This window comes from Scyliorhinus torazame, chromosome 12 (assembly GCF_047496885.1).
Source record: "Scyliorhinus torazame isolate Kashiwa2021f chromosome 12, sScyTor2.1, whole genome shotgun sequence".
In the NCBI taxonomy this organism is placed as follows: Eukaryota; Metazoa; Chordata; class Chondrichthyes; order Carcharhiniformes; family Scyliorhinidae; genus Scyliorhinus; species Scyliorhinus torazame.
In genome coordinates, this window is record NC_092718.1 from 195,900,823 (window position 1) to 195,927,752 (window position 26,930).

A 26,930-nucleotide genomic window follows, 5' to 3' on the forward strand; every position below is an offset into this window, starting at 1 on the left:
CAAACCAATCAGTACCTCAGCATATCATTTAGTGTTGTCCCAAAGCCAGTGTTCTGCAATTTTCCTCAGCATTGCTATGAAGGTTGCAATGGTCTCCCCTGAGACTCTCCCCGTGGAATTGGATTTGAATTGTTGCAAGATCACAGAGGGCTTTGGGCGATAGTGCCCTTTTACTAAATTCACAATCTCTATATACGAGCTTTGCATCGGATGCATTTGGGGACATAAGGCTATGAACCAAATAATAAGTTTGGGTGCTGCACCTACTTAACAATGTCACCTTCTTCTTCCCCTCCTTCTCAATTTTGTTTGCCCTGATGAAAAGCTCCAGTCGCTCAGCGTACTACAACTAATCTTCAGCTCAGGCATCGAAAGGATCCACTTTACCAAAGACAGGCATGTCTGTTGCTACCTTCTACTTCGCAAACTTGACTTTGACCGAACCAGGGACTGAGCTGATTATCTTGCAAGCACACTTGCTGCTTTCTTTTACCTCATCGACAGATATAGTGACCTGAATGCACCAGTTAGGTATAAACAGCAAATGTTTATTTACACAACATGGTATTTACAGAGCAGTGCAGACACAATGCTGCCAGTCTGCCTCCTGGGTCAAACTGAGCAAAATCCCACACTCTTGCTCGGTAATTCCCACTCTCTTATCACCGAATGAATGAGCGGGTCACATGACCCTTCAGCGGTTTGCCCCATAAAGGGGCTAACTACTACAAGCATAGTGGGCTGGATTCTCCGCACCCCGATGTCGAAATCGCGGGCCCCGAAAAGTGGCGTAATCGGAGAGTAAGGCACGTCGCATATCACCTACCTGCGGCCATTGCTGGAGGCCCGCCCTGCCATTCACCACTCCCGTCCAGCCCGAAGTCCCGACGGCGTGGATCGAACATGGTCCTGCCGGTTGGGATATTAGCATGGCAGCTGCGGACTCAGTCTGCGGCCGCCCTAGTCGGGGGCGGGCCGATCGGAGGGGAGGGGGGGGGGGGGTCCTTATACCCGACCGGCCAATGTTTGGGTGGGCGGTCAGTGTCGGGCGCGCAGCCGATTGGGGGGGGGTCTATTTTTAATGTTGAGCTCCGTGGTCTGAGTCCGTCATGGAGCACGGCGCGGCCGCTGGAGGCTGCCGCCGTGCACATGCGCGGCCTCCGACCCAGAGGTGCGCGGCCTGTATCTGCAGCAAAAGCTGCTAGTTTTACGCTGGGTCCCTGTTAGCCCCCTGCAGGGCGAGGAATATGTGGCCCTTTCACACCAGAAAAACTGCCGTGAAAGACAACAGTTTTTACGACGGCGTGGGGACATAATCCCAAAAACAGAGAATCCAGACCAAGATTTCTCTACTGGTGTGTCCTTTTGAAAATAGATTGTATTCAGCCAAAGGCATACGCTGCAATCTTCTATTGAAAAACTCGCAGGCATTTTATATTGCATGTTGATGATTTTCTGTGGGGAAGTTCAGCAAAATTTGAGCAATGTGTGATTGATAAAATAAAGAAGGAATTTAAAGTTGGAAGTCAGGCTTTGAGGGTCTTTAAAAAAATATGGTTAGATATTAAGCAAAATAAGCTGGGAATGACCTTGAATCAACAGTCTTGTTCAAAAAACATTATTTGTATGCTAATAAATTGGTCCAGGTCCTGACAAAAAGGGGAACCAGCATCCATGGACAAAATAGACAAATTAAGAAATATGATTGGACAGTTGAACTGGTTGTGTGTTCAGACTAGACCAGATGCTAATGATGATGTATTGGACCTGATGAAACACGCAGCAGTTGAGGAATTTCTGAGAGCAAATAAAACATTGAAGGCATTAAATTCTGAGAAAATGTACCCTCTGGTTTCCAGCTTTGGGTGATCCAGGGAATATGAGGATAGTCATTTTTAGTGATGCTTCACATGCTAATATTCCAGATGGATGTTCTGGCACAGCAGGGTTCATCATATTCTTGGTGGGAAAGGATAACAAATGCTTTCCATTGGCCCAGGAAGTGAAAAATATAGGGGGTAGTTAAAAGCATCTTAGCTGCTAAAACACTGGTGTTAGTAGAAGCAAAGGTATGTGGGTGTACCCAACTAGTATACTAAAGAAAGTACTATGTAAGGGGCAAATCTGAGAAACATTTGCCCATAGAATGCTATGAGGATAACCATTCTTTTTAGGACAATGTTCATTTGACAAAGGGTGTCACTGAAAAAAGGTTGAGCATTGATGTTGCTCCCATCAAGGAATTGTTGGAATATAGAGAGATTTCATAAATAAAATGGGTGGATGCAAGTCACCGGTTGCGCAGACTGTTTTATAAAGAGTGGTGCTTTTATGTACTGGGAGAGGGACCTCTTGTGTCATACTGAGGATATGGGAAAACTAATGTTTTCTTCGATTGCTTTGTAATTATTTATATGTGGGGGGGAAAAAAGATGTTAGGGGAATGTGGGATCTATTGGTTATAATTTAATGACCATCGAAAAATCATTTTCTTTTTGATTAGTTTGAAAGTTTGCTTCTGAGTTTTCAAAGGTTCTCATTTGAAAGAAATCTGTCAATGTCTTATTAATTATATTGTTACGGTTTAATGGCAACCCCATTGTTCAGTTTTAATGATAATCAGGTTAAGGTTAATTGCAACTACATTGTTAAACAGGTGATGGGTGTTATGATATGTATATAGTCAGGTTAGATAAGGGTTAATTATTACATCTCTGTGTAAATCAAACACGAAAGGGCACTACCACATCTCTGTGTTTAAGTCAGACCCTGAGGGAATTCTGGGACTGGCAGAAGGAGAAAGCATGGTGACAGCATTAGAAGAAGATTAGATTAGACAGAGTTAACACAAGGTTAGATCATAGTGCAGTTAGTGACTATTTAGATTATTGAGTACTGCTAGACAGATTCAATATTACTTAATTATTATCTGTAGCTCAGTAGAGTGTGCAAACTTCATTTAATTAATAGTATTATAATAAATTGGTTTTGTTTCAATCTTTTGATTGGTGGATTCTTTGTCAACAACACATTGGATCATTCTGGAAGAAAAGACAAAGAACACAACATATTACCACGAATGGTAATATAACAATGGGTATTTGGAAATCTATAAATGGGGATAGCTGGGACACTGGTGGGTGGGTGTTGTGTTGACTGTGAACAAAGTCAATAAACTTGCACCAGCAACTGAGTTTTTGTTTTCACTTCACCAACTAGTGTGGGTGTGAGTAACATTTCCTACCCATGCCTGTCTTTTTGACATGAATATAGGGTGGGCAATAGGGCAGGTGAGCACTTCCAGGATGGAGGGAGGATTGTTGGGTTGGGAAGATACCCGACTCGCTTGATGAAAATCCAGCCCTATGTATTCACCCAGACAGTGTAGATTAAAATCATCTCCATACTGTCATAGTGACATCTAGTTTTCTTTTGTTATTTCTGCTCCTTTCTCTGAAATTGTCAGTAATAGCTTAATGCTTTCCTTGGAAATCTCCAGCCTTGTGTTGCTGCAGAAAGCGATAATGTAACAACATACTTGGATTACCTCAATTTTAGCATAAGAATATTATTTTGTTCCTTTAAGCAGCCAGTGTACCACTTTCATTATGTTAACTGTCTCCATATTAGTTAATCCTGAGGAAATGAATAATTGCTAGATCAGTTTGTAAGAAAATATTGTGAAATTTCTCACTGTAGGTACTTAAGACACATTTACCAATGTATTTTTGAGGAGTTACATGTAACAATATAATACTTCTAAGTTTATTTGTGAAATATTTAACTGACTCAGTGAGTTCAACCAGTGAGTAGCTAAGCTTTAAAACCCAGGAACATCTCTCCTTTGATTCCCAGTCTCTGCTGAATTAGCTCGTCACATTTGGGGCAGCAGGTGCGACAATATGATTTCCCTTGATACCCTGGTTTAGGAAGAGAGAAATTGGCCTTGATTAATTTTCTTGTTCATTTGTGCAATGTTAGCATCGCTGGCAAGGCCAGCATTTATTGTCCTTGAAAAGATGGTAATGTTCTTAAATGGTAATGTCCATGTGGAGTAGGTACACCCATAGGACTGTTAGGAAGGAAGTTCCATCAGTGACTCAGCGGCAGTGATGGAACGATTATATAATTCCCAGTCAGGATGATGTGTGGCCTGGAGAGGAGCTTGCAGGTGGTAGTGTTCCCATGATCTGCTGCCCATATCCTTCAAATGTGGGACATGGAAGGCACAAAGACAGGGATTCTGTTTGACTCCATACCCTCTTACAGTCAAATAGGTTGCTGATAATTATTGTCATGGGTCAGCAATAAATAAATGCACTTGGATAAGAAACCGACGTGTCCTCAAAACCCAACAAATTTTGTGGTCGTAACTAGGCTGAGATCTCACTCTTTATTTTCATCTATGTCATCTCACGGCTAATCTCTTAAATTTTAAAACTGGACAATTACCTTTTAAAATGACCTGGAATAATGTCTGGATGTGACCCTTGAACTGCCCTATTTGGCAGTATCTTGCAAGCCTCAATATCTCTGAAGATAATGCAATGAACATGAGAAATTTTCAGATTTTGTTTGCTGTGATCACAAAGGGACAGAATCATTTGCTTTTTGCTGGGGCAATGTAACCTTTTGTAACAAGACACAAGAATGTGGTGTGCATTTAGATTGCAGAGGCCATAGTTAATGGGAGGGGTCATGTTAGTGAGTTGCTTCTAGAACACCAAGCTGGACTGACATGGTTCAATTTGGTTCTGAAGAAATCTCTCTCTACAATGTTGTACACCAATATAAGCAGAAAACCCCTGGTTGATTAACTTTTATTAATGAGTGGTATTCAAGATATGTTAGTTTGCTTAATTGGAAAATATACAGTCAGGGTGAGAAAGCAAGTAAAATGTTGTAACTGTTAAATGAAAGATATTGCTTTGTTGCTATTTCTGTGTTTAAATTAAACTTAGTTTTCCCATAAAAGCTGTTTGCTGATCAGTGTTATCACTCCTGCGGAGCAGTAACATTTCCTCACAATTTTCCAAAGTAAAAAGTTGGGTTCCCGTCTGGAATCCCATAACAGATTGGGGTTCTGGTCTAGACCCATAACAATGCATTAATGGCCCCCGTGGTCTGCAGACACCAAATTGGAAGGGAACAATACCAAGGCCATCTGCATTTCAGAGCCCAGGCTGGCCAACTGGAGACGAGTAGTCTGCTAGGACAAAGAGCCATGCAACCTTCTTTTCAAATTTGCAATAGTTGGAACATTTACAACCTCAGGAACCCAGATAAAGGACTATGAACCCTTTGTTCAAGACAAGGTAGAGAGATGGGAGTCATGTGACATGAAACCCTCCCAAAATGGTGGAACCTGTAATCTTGCCATGTGATCTGCAAAGCTCAGTCTGCCATCTTCCCATCTACCACACAGCAGCACAGTCCAGGTTTGAATGCCAAGCCCCATCTACACTTTCTATTGGAACTTCTGTACCATTGCCTACAAGACTGATTAATCTCTGTGTGCCTATCTAAGCATGGAAGTCCCTGCCACTAGAAAAATGAATTATCCAGTCTCAGTTCAGCCTGCCGACCTCTGAAGGAATACACCATTGGACTTTGATTCTGGACTCTGGACGTATGTGGACTTGGTCCTGTAAATCTTTTTCTCTATTCCCCCCTTTTATAGTATGACTCAAAAAGAAGCCCTCCTCCAGTGTCTGTGTGTACAAACAAGCTAATCCCTCCAAATTAATTATCTCTTAAATTTGCTGTGGGTTTATTTGAGTCACCTCAAAACTGAGTGGTTGGGAAGCGCACTTCCATTTGTGATTAGAAAATCAATCAAAACACTTTTTTGTTTACGATGGGTGGAGAGGTGAAAAATCAGGGCAGTTTGAATTAACTTCCCTACTATCCATAATATAAGCAAGGAATCAATATCGTCAAGAAAGAAGATAAAAATCTTTAGAATAAGCAAATAAAAATGACTTTTGTCTTTTTAATCTGGGCTGAATCGTAACCTAGATCATGGAAATGAACATTGCATAACCTTTGTTACAAAGATTTAAGCATGCCCTAAAGGTAAAGTGACAGAATGGATAGAAAGTTTGGTTGGCAGGAAAAGCTTGCAGTGTAGCCAGGGATCTATTTGGAGTTTTCTTGGAGAGTTATCAGAACTTACTGATGGTACCAAGCTGAGAGGCATGGCCAACTCTGGAAGAACATGGGAGACTGTAGGAGGACACAGACAGACTAGTTGTGTGGACAGAACTGTACTAAATACATAAATCTGACATACATTTTGCAATATGATGTACATTTTGCAAGAAGGATTGAGATTTAAAAAGGTATCAGAGAGCATGGATTTATGCTGCAAATATGTGTCAAACAGTTTTCTGGAGTGGTTTTGCATATCATACCTTTAGTGAGCATGGTTGTATCCTGCCAATGTTACTTCAGATGGGCACTCTACCTTGGCTTAGTGGTAGCACTCTTGAAGGCTGTGGGTACCAGCCCCCATGCAGAAACTTGAGCCTATAATCTAGGGTGATACTTTAGTGTTGCACCATCATAGGTTTCAACCTTGAGAAGACATTTTAAACCCAAAGCCATGGAGCTAGAGTCTCTGCTCCCCAACACCAAAATCGCATTCGGCGAAGGGGTGGAGAATCCGTTTTGCCACCAAAATCAGGAACAGTACGGGTTTTTTAATTCTCCGCCCCCTGAAAATCGGTGTACTCGAGGAGTATGCTGCACCAATTATCCACCGCCTCAGGCCATTGCCTGAGACCCGCCCCGCGATTCTCCGTCTCCAACCGGCTGAATTCCCGACGGCGTGGCATATGTGTGCTCACATCATCCGGGGTCCTCGCGTGGCTGTGGACCCAGTCCAGGGCCGCCACAGTTGGAGGAAGGTCTATCGGCAGTCAGGGGAGGCTTCATTCGGGACAGGGGGCAATGTGGGCGTGCGGTCCGGGGCGCGCAAGCGAGCGATGCGGGGCACTACTTTGGCGGTCCAGATCCGCGGGCTGAGTCTGCCATGGAGCACAGTGTGGTCGCTGCAGGCTACCACCGTGTGCATGCGCAGTCTCCGAACTGGAAGTGCGTGGGTCCGTATCGGCAGCTAGAGCTGCGAGCTCTACAACGGCTGCCTGCTAGCCCCCAGCAAAATGGGGAATCGGTGGCCTTTTGACGCAAGTTTTCCTGGGATAAAAGATCACAGTTTTCACGACAACGTCAACACTTAGTCTCAAATCGGAGAATCCATCCCCGATCTCTCTCTCTCTTAGATGCACAAGAGTTGTCACAGCACCAATCAAAAAAGAGCATTAGAATTCTCCTGTTCACCTGATCAGCCTTAACCATCTTACTGAAGGAGGTCAGTTTTATAGATTATATTGGAATTAGTTTTAAAGATCTAGTCATATGTCTTGAACATCTAAATAATAATAATCTTTATTGTCACAAGTAGGCTTACACTAACACTGCGATGAAGTTACTGTGAAAAGCCCCTAATTGCCACATTCCGGTGCCTGTTCGGGTACACAGAGGAAGAATTCAGAATGTCCAATTCACCTCACAGCATGTCTTTCGGAACTTGTGGGAGTAAACCGGAGCGCCCAGAGGAAACCCACGCAGACACAGGGAGAACGTGCAGACTCCACTCAGACAGTGACCCAAGCCTGGAATCAAACCTGTGACCCTGGCACTGTGAAGCAACAGTGCTACCGTGCCGCCCACAGTTCCTGAATCTTCAGTTCCCGAACAGAATTAAAATCTTCAGTTTGATCTGTGAAGCAAAAGCTGCTCGCTGTATAGAAACCTCCAAGTGCACAAACTGCACTGGTTAGTTCTCAGAAATAGGCTGCCACCGATGGCAACTCTCAATGCAATAACATTTCTTTCACCATTTTCTCTGCTGCCAAACTATCTGGAGATGACAGAGGGAAGCAATTATCACACAAAGCTGTTTACTATTGAAACATCCTTACCTTGAGAGAAGCCATTAAATACCAGGAGAACCAGACAAGGGAGGTTGGTTGAAATGAAAATCGCTTATTGTCACAAGTAGGCTTCAAATGAAGTTACTGTGAAAAGCCCCTAGTCGCCACATTCCGGCGCCTGTTCGGGGAGGCTGTTACGGGAATCGAACCGTGCTGCTGGCCTGCCTTGGTCTGCTTTAAAAGCCAGCGATTTAGCCGAGTGTGCTAAACCAGCCCCTGATATGCACAAGCCAGATAACATACAAGTGATATAAATAAATTGTTAGACAACATGTACATGTCTTTGCACTGATTCGATATTATAATCGAGTGAATGTGCACACATTGCAATTGGTCAATAGTACTCATATTATGCACGGTGTAAACCTAATCAATAGTCATGATAGGACATAGAGAACTAGTAACAAATGTAAACCTTTAAATGGTATATGCTAATTTCTTGTAATTGATCCTAAGGTATAACTGTGTAATTATTGAATCAGGGCTCTCCAGTGTGCCACAAGTTGGAGTACTGGTGCCCTTCCTATAGCTCAGAATAAAGGCTTTGTTTGAAACTCCAAGAATCTCCCCCTAGTTTCACAAGAGTGGGAGAGTGAAGTACACAAATAGCTGTATTTCTCTTCCGAACAATTTCTAAAAGAGATATTCTGCTCATTAATCTCATTGCTGTTTGTGGAACTTTCCTCAATATTAATTCCCAACAATTAATATTGATAATTTCCCAACATTGCAATAGTGCTCTATGGGTTGCTTCCTTGGGATGCACATGAAGCAAACATCAATTGTTGCTGGAGGAGCAGCAACATGGTAAAATTAGTTCTTTGGTCTGTCGTAAACCATTTGACGTCCTTGGCCAACTTTTACAAATAGTTCATCCCGAGGTCCAGAACCACATACATAGGGATGCACTAAAGCTTGGGGCAACAGTCACAAAGTTTCAGTCAGGAAAAGCCAGTCTAAGACCTTCCTATCATAGGGAGGAATTGGAATCTCTGTAAAGCCCCTTGTGCTGTAAATCCCCTTGGGCTGTAAATCCCCTTGGGCTGTATGCACCAGGGAATGTTTGATATGAAATCTATGCAGATGAATTCTCCGTCGGCGGGATCCTCCGTTTCGTCGGCAGCGCACTCACGCCCGCGGATTTTCCGGTGGGGGAGGGTGCCTAGAATGAGAAACCCAACTGGCCGACTGCCGGCGGGGGCGCGCTGCACCAGAAAACGGGTGGGGTGGGACGGAGAATTCGGCCCATATTGTAAATACAACCTGCAAATGCTGGTGTTGTGAGGTACCTCTGAATGCCATGTACTGTATTGAAAGAAATTAAACTGTATTTCACTTAACTGTTCAAATTTGACAAGGTACTTTTCCAAATGTTATGAATTTTGAAAGATGTTACTTCAAAAACAATTTATTGGTTATGAAGTGTTTTGTAACATCCTAAGAAGGTTGAGAAACTTTTGACAGAAATGCATCTTGAGATGGAAATTTCCACATTGATCCCTAAGATTTTCATTCAAGGTTACACCTGCAGAGACAAATCTTTACTTTCCCTATTTGATCAGTCCTGCTTTTGATTGAAATATGTTAATTGGAATACTTGCCTTTTAAAAATTGTTTAATTTGAAGCGGTTCACGAAAAAGTAAGATACAATCAAACCCTTCCTGAGGCAATTGTGCAAGGAGTCGTTTACTGTAATTATTCCAACTGAGTTCTTTGACAGTGACTGTAAAACAAAATTGGCTATGGAAGAATTCCTTTGTCCCTCTGGGGAAAAAATAGCAAAGCAGAGCCACCACAAAATTCTGTAACTGTCTATGTATTACACATTCTCGTGTACTAGAAATCACTTCATGTTTTTGAAAGCCTAAATTCAAGAGAACTTGTGAGCGTCTCTACTCCGAGGTTATTCAGAGCTAAGCTGTATATTTGAGAACAGATAATTGTTTCAAATGTCAGGTATCAAGAACATATGGAACTCAGCAAATGACTAGAAATACACCCGTCACATCCTATCTACCTGAGTGGTTATATTAATTTAATGACAGAATTGCCAGCCTATTAGGAAATACCCTTTTTGATCTGAAGTGTTAACCTATGCTTTTGGGAATCATCATTGTTTTCCTCATCTCCAGTTCCCTGCTTCCCTAGTTTTTTGCCACATTGTTACGAGGATTATGTAGGATATAGAGCACAGAAACAGGCCATGCTACACTTGGGCCACACCCACCACCTCCCCCAACTTTCTTCATCTAAATCTCCCATCATAATCCCCTTTCCTGCTCCCTCGTATATGTTTGTGCAGCTTCTCTTTTTATCAATTATTCATTTTAACCACTTCCTGTGGTAATGAGTTCCACATTTTGCCCACTCTTTGGAATTCCCTATTGGATTTCTTGGTATGATCTTGTATTAATGACCTCGAGTTATGTTTTTCCCTGCAAGAGGAAGCATCCACTCTATATGATTCTTGATATCTCCACTTTTGCAGTGGGACGGAGGTCCTTGAAGCGGATTGGCCACATTATGTTCATCAAAGAGTCAATCGTAAGAGTCCAGTTGGAACTGCCCTGAAATGTGTACGTCAAAATTGTACTGATGGGTTGGATCTCAGGCAGCAAAATGAGCAGTCCTGAATTTCCTTCTACTTGCAAAGAATGGAAAGAAAATGGGGCATGTTCTGTGAACAATCCATTGCCAGATCTTCCTTCCTGCACTCTTCCAAGTGATGCTTAACAATCAGACGTTAAAGCCCAAACGCTACACCAATGTTTCTTTGAATTGGTTGGTGTGGGTCAGTCGTGGAATTTACAAGTAACTAAATTTGAATGTTTTGTTTTAAAATAAACACGTTGAAATGCAAGTTTCTGTAGACTGACAACTTACAGGTAAGTTTCATTGAGACTCCTGAGCGGCAACAAGTATGTTTCAATTTTATTATCTCTGTAAGACAGCAGAGATTACTTTTATTGATAAAAGGAATGACATGAGTTACAAATATTGAAATGAATGGAAATGAAAAAGAGACAAAAACTGAATGCTGTGGTGTGCATGTGAGGTTTGCTGAAGATGTCTGCATCCCTGAGTAAGACACAGCAGAGAGTTTTCCACACTGCAGGAGGTCATCCGTTCCCCGTTTTCCCAAAATCATATTCAGGGCCACAAAAAAATATGAATGCTCTCTGAAGGCAGAGAGCTGAGAAACATACGCTGGACTAAAACCTAGATGTCATTGTTTTTTAATGACTCTTCAAGAGTAATTGAAATTTGTTGTCAGCAAAAGAGAATAATGCCATGGGGGCTTTAAAATGACATGATAATTTAAAAATGGGGAATAATATATAACAGTACTTCTTACTGGGAGGGTGATTCTTCATTTCTGTGGGCCTGATATGAGAACAATAAAATTATTCCCTTGGCTGTCTAAACGCATGATTTATTTTAGTTTATAAACTCAAAGCATCCCCTTTTGTACCATTGCTGGTCCTTCACTCGGCGCATGGACTGAATCAAAGGTTGTTGGGCACCCCATTCATTCCAGTGTTTGTATGATCCACACTCTAGCACATATTGATATCCTCTGTAGCCTGGATATTCATAGCCAACCCATCTATAAAGTGCAAAAGAACAGAATAATGGATTATAGTCTTCAATGAATGAACAAAGAACAATACAGCACAGGAACAGGTCCTTCGGCCCTCCAAGCATTCGCCGACCATGGTGCCTGCCTAAACCAAAACGGTATGCACTTACGGAGTCCGTATCCTTCCATTCCCACCCTATTCATATATTTGTCTAGATGCCCCTTAAATGCCGCTATCGTATCTGCTCCCACCACCTCGCCAGGCAGCGCGTTCAATATATTTACCACCCTCTGTGTAAAAAAACTTGCCTTGCACATCTGTTCTAAAGCTTTCTCCGCGCACTTTAAACCGATGTCCCCTCGTTCTCGACTCTCCTACCCTAGGAAAGAGTATCTGACTATCCACTTTGTCCATGCCACTCATAATCTTGTAGACTAACGCTCAAAGCTAGAGGGGAACAATGTGAGAGTGGAGAAACAACAGGAAAATTGGAACAAAGTCATGTTCATTCAAACAATAAACAGGTAAAAGTTACTACTTTTTACCCAAATAGAGTGAATGCATTCTGAAAGAAAAAAGATGATCTTTCATGAATTGTGTACTTGTGGCCTATTACAAAATGTACAAAGACCCGTTCTAAATATTTTGTTTCCTGTTTAAACTATTATTTCATGGTCCCTTTAAAATGATCATCAAAACCAGGTAAATCTGTTCTGATAAAGTATGTATTTTTTTAAATGTTGGAATTGAACTGTTTCATTGTATTAATAAAAGCATTATTTCTCAAGAGTTCATCCTCCACTTGCCATGACACCCTTCAGCTGCGACAGTCCTGCAGGTTGTGCACCCTGTCACCTCTTTCCTTCAAGATCCTTCATTCGTTCTGAATTCCTCAAGGTCTTACTCCCACCTGATGACTCATATATATGCCCCAGTTCACAGTCTTCCCTCAGGATTGCTCCTTATCTACAAGTCCCTTCACGCAATCAGCAAAGGCAGATCTTTCAGCCTCTCTGTATGGCTGCTCTACTGAAGCCTTGAGCTAAATCCAACTTGCCTCGCAATTTCTTTCCCTCCCTTTAAAAACAATCTCCTTGGCCCTGCCTTTGTTTCCTTCCCACATCTTTCCCATCTCCTGTTTTGCATCTTCCTCTTTTCCTTTTGGCAGTGTTCTGACCTATTCTTCTTGTATGCCATAAAACTAATGATTTATTTGTGATACCAAAGATACTTTCAGTTTTTTCCCCCAAATTTTCCAGACAGATGATCCAATTTTTAAAAATGAGGAAAGGATTGTTACTCACGTTCCACCAATGACTTTAATACTAGCAACTCTGTCTTGGAAACCATAGGCCCAAAGGCTGGGAATGTCCTCGTCACAGATCTCCATTTTTCTTCCATCAAAGTTGGCACATTCATGAAGACATATTTTGTGGTCCTGGCCATCCTATAATTTTGCAGTTTTAAGAATTCTAAGTGATTTCATTGCATTATTTACCAAAAACGGGCAGTTTCTGTTTTCTGGCTTCATTTAAAGTAGATCTTAAACCTTGCATTGTGATCATAAATCCCAAGTTGTTCTCTCATGCATACACCTCTTCCAGTTTGGGTTCATTACCCATCATAAGCATTGCTTTCTCCCTTGTTGGGTTTCCGACATTACTGAGTGAAAAATCTTGTATACCGAGTATCTCTTCTGTCCTTTCACTCCCTCTTCCTGTCAGTTTATGTGGTAGCAGTTAAATTCCTCCATTAACATGATTCTGTTTTTTACTTATATATTTCTCCCTTCACTTGTGTTATAACCCTCGTGGACTGCACCAGGACTATCAGATTCCCCATGACCTCCACTGAATACAAGCTTCCTGGTGACAAGGGGGTGGGGCTTCCCCTTAACAGGATTTGATCATTAGTATAAAACCCTCCCACCGTGTGCAGGTCATGGAGGGAGACCCTTCGATGAGTGGAGATCTTGTATATCGTAAATAAACCTAACCTTCGTTTTCTACCTGCTTGGTCAATGCGCGCTACTTTAGTGGATTCTACACTGGCGACAAGGTGGGATTGGCCAGGCTGCCCTTAGATCCACCTCCACATAGATTTTATGGGACTGTTCCAGGGAGCAATGTCCCTCATCGTCGTACACATCGGCTCAAAGTGGATGGAGGTCCATAAAATATAAGTACGACAGCTCAAGCCACCATCGATAGACTGCAGCAATCTTGTAGCACACACGGAATACTGGACGTTCAAAAGCAGAATGAGAAAGCAGGCCTCAGGGTCCTGGGAGACTCGTCTGGCGCAATTCCTTATTTGCTACCAGACACCGCCTTAAGCCACAACAATGGTCATTTTGGCCAAATTGCTGATGGGCCATTGCATTCATACGCGTTTGAGTTTGGTTCACCCAGACATTGGCTAGGGTGCCAGTGCCAAGGGTCATGGATTGAGGATAGCTATGCCCATGAAAGGGGATCAGTTCTCGCCTTTTTAATGGAATTAATTGCAGAAATATAATAGAAAATCAAGCAGTAAATCTCTTCTTACCATTCTGACAGGTCTGAAAGACATCATGCAGTCAGTGCGATAGCTATTGGACCAGGAATCCCAACGAGGATATTCTCCCTTCTCCAACATGAACATCTCACCACAGAAGTTCTGCTGTTCATAGCCCACCCATCTGAAAATGGGAATAGAAGGTCAATGCAATAAAACAATGTCTCTTCATAACAAAATAAAACTAACCTAATGCCTTAAAAACCAAATGCTTTGTAAAATATTTTGCATGTTAAAGGTTTTACATGGAAAAATTAGAAATATGCGACTTGTCATTGATCATTGACAGCACAGCAGACTGAATAATGACATTTTAAAACAAGTTTGAAATGCAAAAATATTAGGGGCGAGATCTACTGGTCGCGTTGCACCCGAAAGGCAGCGCGACACAGCCAGCAGATGCCGGTAGATTCCTCTAACCATTTTGCCATGCCTCTAAGATACTCTAATCTCACTCTGATATGCTTTCCCATGATCAACCCAAGGCGTGGAATCTGACCCCTTCGCCTTAGAGATCTTTTCATAGAACTTATAGTGCAGAAGGAGGCCGTTCGGCCCATCGAGTCTACACCAGCTCTTGGAAAGAGCACCCTACCCAAGGTCAACACCTCCACCCTAGCCCCATAACCCAGTAACCTCACCCAACACTAAGGGTAATTTTGGACACTAAGGGCAATTCATCATGGCCAAGCCACCTAACCTGCACATCTTTGGACTATGGGAGGAAACCGGAGCACCCGGACGAAACCCACGCACACACGGGGAGGATGTGCAGACTCCGCACAGACAGTGACCCAAGCCGGAATCGAACCTGGGACCCTGGAGCTGTGAAGCAATTGTGCTATCCACAATGCTACCGTGCTGCCCACGACGAGGGCCGTTCAGTGCTGGTCTCCACAAACGGGGACCAGACAGAATGGCACTCATGGGGGTCTCCCAGGAGATTGGGGGAGGTCAGGGAAGGGGGGTCACTCTTCCCCCCCCCCCACTCCCCCCAGGCGCTGGATGGACCAGATCATGGAGTTCGAGGTACAGCTTGATGCCTCCTCTCTGTACCTGGGACGAGTAGGTCTTACCCTGGGAGATGGTCATGATGCAGTGGGCCTCCGCCTTGAACTCTGGGCAGAATCGCATGCTGGCGCTACTGGTGCCAGCTGGGCACTGTGGCACTGTCAGTCTGGAACCCTGGCAGTGCCAGCCTGGCACCCTGGCACTGCCACCTGGGTACCAGGCTGGCACTGCCAACGTGCCAAACTGGCATTTTTCCTGCACAGCGGATTAGGCCCAGGCAACCCAATGAGAGAGGGTTGCGGAGGGGCTTGAGGACCCCCCCTCCCTTATAGATGAGTTGAGGCTTTGGTGGTGGGCTTCGGGGGTCACGTCGGGGGATCGAGAGATCGGGACGCCACTCATCCTACATTGAGGAATTTTGGCAAGCAGATGTCCTCAGTGCAGAAAACAGGACTAAGCGCAGCTTCAGCTACGTGTTTCCCGCTGAGGCCCCCAACTACCTGAATGGATGGTCAAGAGGGTGGTGTTTCTCGGCACTCCGAGCGTTGGGAAACACCTGGCTAATCACACACATGACAGGATTCTGTTACCATTCAGGTAGATCATGACCTAGATCTAGGAAATAATTCAAAATTCTGATTCTGAAGTGCTCCATTTTCTTATTTTTAAATAAATTTAGAGTACCCAATTCTTCTTTTCCAATTATGGGGCAATTTAATGTGGCCAACCCACCTGTCCTGGACAAAATGTATAGTTCTGTTGTAGGGTGTTGGTTATCATTCAGTAGGTCTGAAGAAGTCTTTGTAGTCATATGTAGGTTAACTGTATTTATTGACTCTTAGAACTATTTACAAATAAAGAGAAAAGGGTACAAGCTAGGAGCTGTCTTCATGCTTGTTGGCATGCATGGCTCAGTCCAGCATTCGACTAATCCTGGGTGCAGATCATGTGCTCTCTTACACCACTGTGAGGGCTTTACTGTATCCAGTCCCAGATTAATACTATATGTGACACAACCTTATACTACACCTCATTACTACATTACCCTTCTGTCAAGTCCTTGTATTCAAAAGTTCAGGGGGTCTGAAGACCTTATGATCATTCCATGTCACATTTACACTTCTGTCAGTGGAGTGATGGGCTTTGTCGCTACTGGTTATTCCTGTAGATTTGGAGATGGTTCTGGCATTTGGGTATGTTTCCATCCTTTGTTTCCATTGTTTCATGCTGAACGGCACTTGGTCAGTTTGCCTGTTGCGCTGGTCGGTGGTTGATACCCTAACTCGTTTCTTTCAGGTTGGACGAGCAGTGTATTTGTCTCCTTGTTGTTTCCTTCACTTCTTCCCTCATCTGGATCATCGTGACAGATGTGGAAGCTAACATTTCAAAAATTGAATCCTTGTTCCCACTTGTTTCACAATTTTATCCTTTGTTTCTTTTCCAGTTGTTTTTTGAGCTTTTAAACGTTTCATTCATCTTGACAACTACTCTGCGGAGTTGAGTTATCTTTTGTCTCAAAGTTATTTGTGGAACTAAGTTTGATAATTTCATCTGGGCATTCAGTGCGGTTTGGTATCTTGGTCACTGAATGCTCTTTGGACTCTTTCAATTCACTCGTTAGATTGTCAATCCGTTTCATAAAATGTATCTGATCTGCTTTGTCTGGCTTTGCTCTTCCATGTTGTGTATCTCCACCTTTATGTTGTTCAGATTGGACCAAAGTTCAAGAATGTTATCAGTTTTGGTTGTTAATTCTGCTTTCAAGCAATTGTTGTGGTGCATCAGAAATTCTTTCTCCTGTTCCAGGCATTTTGAATGATGCTTATTCTAGACTTCTGAAGCTGGAGGTTCATCAAGTTCTAATTGAAAATCTATCTTTAATGGATGTGCTTCTACAAGTTTGCCATTTATACGTTTTCAGTCCTCTTTCAAGTGTTCTACTTCCTTTGAGTGACATTCAGTGCTCTCAGTTTTTCAGATATCGTTTTTCCTTACAAGCCCATCCTGTGTACATGGATGCTGTGTACATGGACATTTTTTGTGTACCCAATTACTTTTTTTCCAATTAAGTGCCAATTTAGTGTGGCCAATCCACTTACCCTGCACATCTTTGGGTTGTGGGGCGAAACCCACGCAAACATGGGGAGAATGTGCAAACTCCACACGGACAATGACCCAGAGCCGGGATCGAACCTGGGACCTAGGCGCCGTGAGGCAGCAGTGCTAACCAATGCACCACCGTGCTGCCCTCTGCGTACATGCATGTCGGTCCTCTACGCTGAAAGTTACACTTTCTTTTGCGATTTCAGGTTCTTGGTTTCCATTTCTTCATACATCTTTTTGGAAATGTAATGTTTTTCCATGTTTCCTTCCATTTTCTTTACCACGGCAGTCTCTATCTCATACCTATTGGCTTCCTCCTGGAATATAAAATATTCCGGAGTCTTCTCTGCCAACTGGTTTGTCACTTCCTTCAGAGTGACATTAAATTCACTTTGTTTCCTAATTTTCCAGAGGAATAATCTCTGACCCGAGGGATCCTAGTATCATCTGAAGGTCCTTTGGAAGGTTTTCTTTTACTTTACAAAGCGCAATTACCTGGTCTTGAGTTTTCTTGTAATTTAACAGTCGCATCCAGTTTGTTCCACTGTTACTCCATTCTGCTATTCAATGTACCTTTTATTCATTCATGCTGCTGAAGTTTATGTCCTGTTTTGAATTTCATTTACAAGCAGTTAGCTGTTCTTTCAATTATTTGTTGCCCTGTTGAGTCCTTGCTTTCTCACTCTGTACTTCAGTGCATTGCTTTGCCACTACTGGTTGTCCTAATGCAGCCTTTTCTGAAGTAGTATTCAACTTCTGTTTTAATTACTCGTGTTTTCCCAAGGGCGCTTATTGGTTCTTCAAAGAGTTTATCAGGGCTTCGTTGAGTGCAGTTTCTGCCCGCTGTTGTGTCTGGTTTGGTTTTCCGGCCTGCCGCTTTGACTTCAAACAATGGAATTCAGATTTGTTACTGCTCCGGTACCTTTGTGACAACCTCAGAATTTATTTTGTTCTGGGGCGAAATTCTCCGGAAAGGGCGCGATGTCCGCCGACTGGCGCCCAAAATGGCGGAAATCAGTCGGGCATCGCGTCGCCCCAAAGGTGCGTAATGCTCCGCATCTTGGGGGGCCGAGCCCCAACCTTAAGGGGCTAGGCCGGCGCCGGACGAATTTCCGCCCCGCCAGCTGACGGAAAAGGCCTTTGGTGCCCCGCCAGCTGGCGCGGAAATGACATCTCCGGGCGGCGCATGCACGGGAGCGTCAGCGGCCGCTGACGTCATTCCCGCGCATGCGCAGTGGAGGGAGTCTCTTCCGCCTCCGCCATGGTGGAGACCGTGGCGAAGGCGGAAGGAAAAGAGTGCCCCCACGGCACAGGCCCGCCCGCGGATCGGTGGGCCCCGATCGCGGGCCAGGCCACCGTGGGGGCACCCCCTGGGGCCAGATCACCCCGTGCCCCCCCCCAGGACCCCGGAGCCCGTCCGCGCCGCCTTGTCCCGCCGGTAAGGTAGGTGGTTTAATCTACGCTGGCGGGACAGGCATTTTAGCGGCGGGACTTCGGCCCATCGGGGCCAGAGAATATCATAGAATTTACAGTGCAGAAGGAGGCCATTCGGCCCATCGAGTCTGCACCGGCTCTTGGAAAGAGCACCCTACCCAAGGTCAACACCTCCACCCTATCCCCATAACCCATAAATCCCACCCAACACTAAGGGCAATTTTGGACACTAAGGGCGATTTATCATGGCCAATCCACCTAACCTGCACAACTTTGGACTGTGGGAGGAAACCGGAGCACTCGGAGGAAACCCACGCACACACGGGGAGGATGTGCAGACTCCACACAGACAGTCCGCACAGAGAATCGCGGGGGGGGGGGGGGGGGGGGGGGGGGGGGGGGCCCGCCAACCGGCGCGGCGGGATTCCCGCCCCCGCCAAATATCCGGTGGTTGAGAATTCGGCAACCGGCGGGGGCGGGATTCACGCCAGTCCCCGGCGATTCTCCGACCCGGCGGGGGGTCGTAGAATCTCGCCCCTGATCTCAAACAGTGTGGTTCATTGAAGACTTTAGTTTATTGTGCATTTTCAAAGGTATGTACTCAGACTGCATTTGGTGTTTGACACCTTCCAATTCAACTTTGATGCAAACATTTTCCAACCTTATTTCATTTTCCTTTTGCAGGGTTTTTGTATTTTGGACTTCACTTTCCTTCATTTGCAGTCAGCTGAACTGTCACTTGCTGCTGAAGTTCGGGTAATGCGTCGGGCTTCACAAAAATATATATTTTGCGGATTTTTGAAAGCTCTTGGCCTATAAGGTGCCATTGTGTAGTTTGCTCTGGTAACTGCTTGACTGGGAAGTTTTATATTCTTCTTTTTTTAAAGCTCTGTGCATTCCATAACTTGAAGACTAAAATAATCATCAAGGGCTTTTAATATTTCATCAAAGCTGGTTGAGGATTTATTGATGTCCTGAATTAGGATTACTTCTTCCCCAAGTTCACCAATCCAGTATGAAAAGGTATTAATCTGGACTTTTGCTGATTTTTTTCTACTTAAAACCTGATGCGGTAGTTTAAAAGTTCTCTTCTCAAGGACCCCAAATTTCTCATCAGATGTGGCTCTTGGACAATTCCAAATGTTGTGGGTGAGACGAATTCTGGTGTAGATTTTGCTTTAAGAGATTTCTGAATTTAAAAATGGCATTGCTTGGAGACAAAGAGATATCCCCGCTGGCCTGTCTTGGTGGGCTCTGCTATTATGGTGATCGCTGTCAGTTTGAATAAAAAGCATTCTCAACAATGGCTGCCTGGAATGGTTGCCTGCACATTTATGTTGCTTAGCGTTTGTTTAAAGTCATGAATTTGTCAAATCATGAGTTTTGCTTGCCTTTAGTTGGGTTTGAAAAGTTATGATTCTCCTGGAGTATTAACTTATTTTTTAATAAATGTTTTCAGAGTGGGCTGGAAAACCACATGTTAAGGCATTGGCGCAGAGATTAGGTTTTTATCAACAGCTTTTTTGAAATCGCACTTCTGACTCGAAAATATTTTAAGATTTCTCAGGACTTGCTGTAGCCTGGAATTTTAAACGACTTCACACGCTTTTGCTAGGTCTAGTGAGTCTGTGTTCTGGGATTTAAAGGTAGACTTGTAAAGGAGATACCATGAAGTCTTCTGCTACAGCAAGGAATTTTAAATCTCTTCCTTCAGCTTCCAAGCCTTTCTTTGGAGTATTTTCTTGGCGATTTATCCTCTGCACCTGTGCTTCTAGAGCATCTTGTCAGATCAGACTGCTTTACTAAATTTTTTCTCATCTTCCTGCACTTTGCATTTTTCTCTGTTTTCTGAAAGGTTTGAGGTTTTTACATAAGCTGCCATCATATTGCAGGGTGCTGGTTATAACTCAGTAGAATTGAAGAAGTCTATGGAGTCATATGTTGGATAACTAAGTCTTTATCGACTCTTAGAACAATTAAAAAATATATGGTAAAGTGTACAAGCTGAAAGCTGTCTCCATGCTTGCTGGTACACACTGCTTTGTCCGACACTCAACTGGCCCAGCGTGTGGACCATGTGCTCTCTTACATCACTGTGTGGGTAGTACTGTATTCAGGCCCATGTTAACCCTACATTTAAAGACCTTTAATACTATAGCAGATATAATGGCATCTAATAAAGCAAGCATGGTATACTTTTTTTATCTATGGATTAATTTTTTAATTTATAAATTCAAATTTGAATATCTTCCTTATTTCATGTGATGATTTTTGTTCTGCATTCAACTTTATATCAACAACCTGAATTTCTATAGCACCTTCACCTTAGTAAAATGACCCAAGGTGCTTCATAGGAACATGAGCAAACAAAATTTGAATCAGATCAGGAAATTTGGAGATTTGGTGCAGATAATCAAAAGCTTAGTCAAAAAGGCTGGGTGGAAAGGATATCGAGAGAGAGGAGAGAGAGGTAGAGAGATATACAGAGAGAACACCAGAGTTTAGATGCTGGGCAGCTGAAAGCATGGCCACCAATGATGGCGTGATTAACACTGACGATGCACAAGAACCCAGCACGAAAAGAAAGCAGAGATCTTGAAGGTTTTCAGGGATGGAGGAGGTCACAGAAATAGAAGAGGGTGAGGACATGGAGGGATTGAGAGTTTTAGAATCGATGCACCGTTAGACTGGGATTCAATATAGGTCAGTAAGCTCAGGGGTGATGCGTAAATGTGTCTTGAAGCAGATTAGAATACTGGCAGCAGGGCTTTTACTGAATTCAGGTTTATAGAGCGTGGAATACAGGAGGCTGGCAGGAAAAGCATTGGAATAGGCACGTCTAGAGAAAACAAAGGCAAGAATGAGGGTTTCAGCAGAAGTTTAGCAGAGGCAGGGGTGGAAACAGTTGATATGGAGGTGGAAGTAGGTGATTTGGTAATGGGGAAGGTATAGAACATAGAACATAGAACATAGATAATACAGCAGGAGTCAAATATGACACAGGGTTGGGAGGTGGATATGCTGACCCCGGCTTCCTTGTCTTTCTATGTTGGTAGAATATACAGATATGAACAAGGAGCCAAAGCAGGCCATATGGCCCCTCAAGTTGGCTCCAATGTTGAATAAGATCATGGCTGATCTGATAGCAACCTCAAATCTGACCTCAGATCCCAGCCTCCTTCCACTCGGTGTGGCATGGGAAAACACAGACACCAGCCTCATTATGCACTTGGTTGGAGGGCCATGGGGAGGTCAAGGTGGGAGGGAATAAACAGTTCACAGCCTCCTTACACTCCATGTGGGGGATACACAAGACTCCTGCCTCCTTATACTCTGTTGGCAGGAGTAGGAGGCATGACACCAATATGTCTATTCAACCTCCGACAATAGTCATGGAGATGGGTGGAGTTAGTGGCTGGGACAAGGGGTTTGTTGTTGGGATTGAAGGCACTGACTTTGATCTTTACAACGTTTAGTTGAAAAAAAATTCTGCTCATCCATGACTGGAACTCGGACAAGTAGTGTGACAAATTAGAGACATTGTAGGGTTTCAGAGAGGTGGTCATCAGTTGAGATGGGTATTGTTTTAATGAGATCACAATCAATTCTACAATGTTGCTAAATCTCTAGAATGTAAGAATGAAAGAAAGAAGAGCAGGAGTATGCCAGATGGCCCATCAAGCCTGCTTGACCATTCAGTAAGATCATGACAGAATTTCTACATGAGGGCCACTTTCCCACTCTGAAGCCATTACCTTTAGGGCACTAAGGAATCAGTCCATAAGACCATAAGACATAGGAGCGGAATTAGGCCACTCGGCTGATCGGGTCTGCTCCGCCATTCAATCATGGCTGATATTTTTCTCATCCCCATTCTCCTGCCTTCTCCCCATAACCCCTGATCCCCTTATTAATCAAGAACCTATCTATCTCTGTCTTAAAGACACTCAGTGATTTGGCCTCCACAGCCTTCTGCGGCAAAGAGTTCCACAGATTCACCACCCTCTAGCTGAAGAAATTCCTCCTCATCTCTGTTTTAAAGGATCATCCCTTTAGTCTGAGATTGTGTCCTCTGGTTCTAGTTTTTCCTACAAGTGGAAACATCCTCTCTATGTCCACTCTATCCAGGCCTCACAGTATCCTGTAAGTTTCAATAAGATCCCCCCTCATCCTTCTAAACTCCAACGAGTACAGACCCAGAGTCTTCAACCGTTCCTCATACGACAAGCTCTTCATTCCATGTATCATTCTTGTGAACCTCCTCTGGGTCCTTTTCAAGGCCAGCACATCCTTCCTTAGATACGGGGCCCAAAACTACTCACAATACTCCAAATGGGGTCTGACCAGAGCGTTATATAGCCTCAGAAGTACATCCCTGTTCTTGTATTCCAGCCCTCTCGACATGAATGCTAACATTGTATTTGCCTTCCTAACTGCCTTGGCTGGGGTGTCATTGACTGGGGTGGCGAATTCTAAAAGTTCACAATGTTTGAGTGAATACCATTTAAAGTAGTTAAGATTTGTTCCACAATTTGTAAGCAGAGTTGCATAATCATAGAATTTTCAGTGCAGAAGGAGGCCATTCAGCTCATCGAGTCTGCACCGGCCCTTGAAAAGACCACACCACTTAAGTCCACACCTCCACCCTATCTCTGTAACCCAGTAACCCCACCTAACCTTTTTGGACACGGAGGGCAATTTTATGATGGCCAATCCACCTAGCCTGCACATCTTTGGACTGTGGGAGGAAACCAGAGGACCCGGAGGAAACCCATGCAGACATGGGGAGAATGTGCAGACTCCGCACAGGCAGTGACCCAAGCCGGGAATCGAACCTGGGACCCTGGAGCTGTGAAGCAACTGTGCTAACCACTGTGCTACCGTGCTGCCACATAAAAATGTTATTACTGTGGCACAAATATTCTGTTAGCATTTAATGGTAAATGGGATAATCACTTTGGTAAGCTACCAGAAGGCTACAGTTCCATATGCAATCATACTGTAGTATGAACTGAGAACGCAGTTGTAAAAGATGGTATTACCTATGTTAATTTATGTGCAATCAAAAAGTAAGCCTCTCATCCTCAAAAATGTAATATGTTGCGATAGTTAAGTATGCTGTGCACTTTTTATTTGGGGATTACAATCCTGTGACACATGTTACATCTGCTGCCATTCACTTCTACCATGGGATGGAAATTTGTAAACTGTAGAAGCTGTTGATTCCCATATGTATAGCACCATGAATGCACCCTAAAGGAAATATGTCTCATCCTAACTTACCATTAGCTCACTATATCTGGGCTGAATCACAAGTCGTTAGGACGCAATTGATTTTTTTAGAAACAAACAACGGTTTGGCCCTGGAAAAGCTGGGAGAAATTCTCCTGCATCAGAAAAGTTAATGTACGGCTGAACTCCAAAGACACAAATAGATTCTCATGGGAAAGACTTACGGTCCACATTCAACACGGATGGACCCCACTTTATCGAATCCCCGATCACAGATGTTTCTACATTCTGTACTGATGTCCATTCTGCGACCTTGGAAGTTTTCATACTCGTAGATGACCATCTAAGAACAAAAGAGGCACGAGAGTACCTCAATTAATATACAACTGAAGGTGGAGTGCAAATCACATGCTTAAAACCTAATTTTGTATCGTTAAATCAAAAAAGGTGTACAGCAACCATAATGGTTCAATGGGTATGTGACAACTAGTGGGGCATGGAGTCATGAGTCACTTGTATTCAAACGACAGTATGTGCTAAGTTAGCTGAGTGCTTGGATGAAGAAGCAAGGAGGAATTAGACAGGATTCCCACTCCCAGTTGTTATCCAATGACTGCTGCTGGTAAGTGCTCATTTGTGGATATCATTAAGGACAGAATGCTTTTGTCTGCAAAGTACTTCATAGTGAAATAGTCTCCTGCTGCATGCTGTCTCAGATCCCCAGCGTAGAATGAACACTTGTGATTACATGAGAAATTTAGAATTGGGATCTCTTTCCCAAACACATAACTCAATAAGAGGGAAGAGAAAACAATATTTAAGACATGATATTTTACTTGATGCCTTTTTCAAACTTGATACCATGTACAGGAAATGGAAGTCTGCTAAAATTTTTGTTATTTTGTTTCGAATCACTAGCTTCCAGAGCGCAGCTCCTTCCTCAGGTGAATGCTGCCTTATTCTTCCTCAAGGAAGAAGCCTTCCTCAGCTGCGAAAGCTAGTGATTTGAAACAAACCTGTTGGACTTTAACCTGGTGCTGTAAGACTTCTTACTGTGCCCACCCCAGTCCAATGCCAGCATCTCCACATCAAAATTATTTGGGACAAATGAATACTGTGATGCTTCCAAAGTAAAGCAAAATAGTTAAGTACAACAAAGAATATTTCATCATAATAATGCTAAATAATTGCAAGATCAGACTGTGCATGCCATGTCGGCACGATCAAGAAATTGACTGACACTGGGTCATACCTACAGCAAATTCTCGATTCACTTCCCGCAAGTTAGCTCACTTTAAGATGCCTCTACAAACAGGAGCTTTTGCTAAACAGCAAGTGTTCATTTGCACTCATCTTCCCCAACACGAATAATAGGTTATTAATAGTATGTAAATAAAAGCATAACAATACACCTACCCTGTTACTGCGAAGACCTGATGCAGAATGGCTTCCAATGCTACCCTGAGTTCCACTGTGAGACATTGTGGCAACTGCTAAAATAATAATCAAGATATAACAAATGTATTTGGTTTGGTTGAGAAATATATTTTATACATAGTTGATGAACTTGTTTCCCACCGCCCCCCCCCCCCCCCCCCCACCCACTGCCAAATTTCCTATTTTATGACATTTTTGCACCCAGCTGATAAGTTTTTAATACTTTGAAAGTATTCCAATGGCTCACCTAAAAACAGCTCAGTCTTTTGCCAGACAAGAGAAAATATGGAAAGTGATGTTTGAACCTCAGCTCATCCTATTTATATGTCCAGTGGATTTTGCTTGGTGCTTCCCCCCCCCCCCCCCGCCCTATCAACCAGGTTAGATCATAGAGGGATAAACAAAACAAAACGACATTGCACTGAAGCAGGAGAAGCTGACGCAAGCTCTTTGCTTTGTTTCACTTGGCAACACCACACAGATCAGCAAAAAGCACAGTCTACAGTAGACACAAGTGCGCCTAAAACAAAGAGCTGACCTGGTAGACGGCTTTGTGCAGCCTTTGTTTAATTTATGCTGCAAGTATCAGAAAAAGTTTTATCTTTAGCAAAGAACACAAGCTGATGCTTTGGAGAGTATGTATTGTTCAAACTGACAAAATTTCACCGTTCGCACTTGCAATGCCTTAATTATTTAAAATCTGCAGCCTGTATTTTAAGTGTGCAAGTGGGATGATATCAAGCCTCTGTCCCCACCCCTCGTCACGGTCAGAGCTGGGCTAAGAATTCCTTGGGCATGGACACAAGAGGGACGATTTAACGCGTAAAAAAGAGTCCCGTTTCTCATTCTCGCTAATTACGTTAATAGGTGATGCACTCACGTAGTATCATTACTTCTGCATTTGTGTTGCGTTTTTTAGGGTTAGCACAAATACCAAGACTGTACATATGTATTATTAAATCTTGTATTCCTCAAGTTGTTTGAAGAAGGTTCAATATAAACCTTCACAAAGGTATGAGGTAAATATTTGAAGGGGAAAACAGTTGTAAGGCTAGAACTAATTGGATAACTCCTTCAGAATTGGATAACACCTTCAGAAGAGTTAGCATGGATGCAATGGGCCAAATGTTCTCCATTTGTGCTGCAGAAACTTATGAAATGGATATCTCTGGTCTAATTTATTTTTAAAGTTCATGGTAGCACAGCGGTTAACACTGAAACCAAAAGAGAAAATGCTCGAAAATCTCAGCAGGTCTGGTAGCATCTGTAGGGAGAGAAAAGAGCTAACGTTTCGAGTCCAGATGATCCTTTGTCAATGGTGGTCACCTGGACTCGAAACGTTAGCTCTCCCTAATAATAATAACGATTATTATTATTAAATGCAACCAGTTTGGAGTCATTTTTCAACCATGCAACATCACCTTGTTTCAACTTTCATTTTTGACTGTCAGAGAGATTCAGACAAAATGTGTAGGACCAGACAGTACAGATTAACTTTAATGGCAAGACATCAGTCTTCTGTAAAGTAATAACCTTCTACAGAAACCTTTTTATTATGAAGGGTGGCTCTGACCAGGT

At 43.2% G+C, this 26,930-nt stretch overlaps 1 protein-coding gene across 5 annotated transcripts in view; it reads right to left on the reverse strand.

Annotated features, from left to right (window-relative positions):
• Nucleotides 1-10,917: 10,917 nt before the first annotated feature.
• crybb1l3 (crystallin, beta B1, like 3) overlaps nucleotides 10,918-26,930 on the reverse strand; it is a 117,449-nt gene continuing 101,436 nt past the window's right edge. For 3 of the 5 annotated variants that reach the window (XM_072469605.1, XM_072469603.1, XM_072469604.1), the window contains 5 exons: nucleotides 25,332-25,408; nucleotides 24,140-24,258; nucleotides 14,127-14,259; nucleotides 12,884-13,026; nucleotides 10,918-11,605 (listed from right to left, as the gene is read on the reverse strand). In XM_072469605.1, coding sequence (XP_072325706.1) covers nucleotides 11,437-11,605; nucleotides 12,884-13,026; nucleotides 14,127-14,259; nucleotides 24,140-24,258; nucleotides 25,332-25,408 — 641 coding nt within the window. In that variant the 3' untranslated portion in view covers nucleotides 10,918-11,436. Of the gene's footprint in view, nucleotides 11,606-12,883; nucleotides 13,027-14,126; nucleotides 14,260-24,139; nucleotides 24,259-25,331; nucleotides 25,409-25,599; nucleotides 25,657-26,930 lie in introns of those variants that run through there. The other 2 variants (XM_072469606.1, XM_072469607.1) reach the window with 2 other exon arrangements.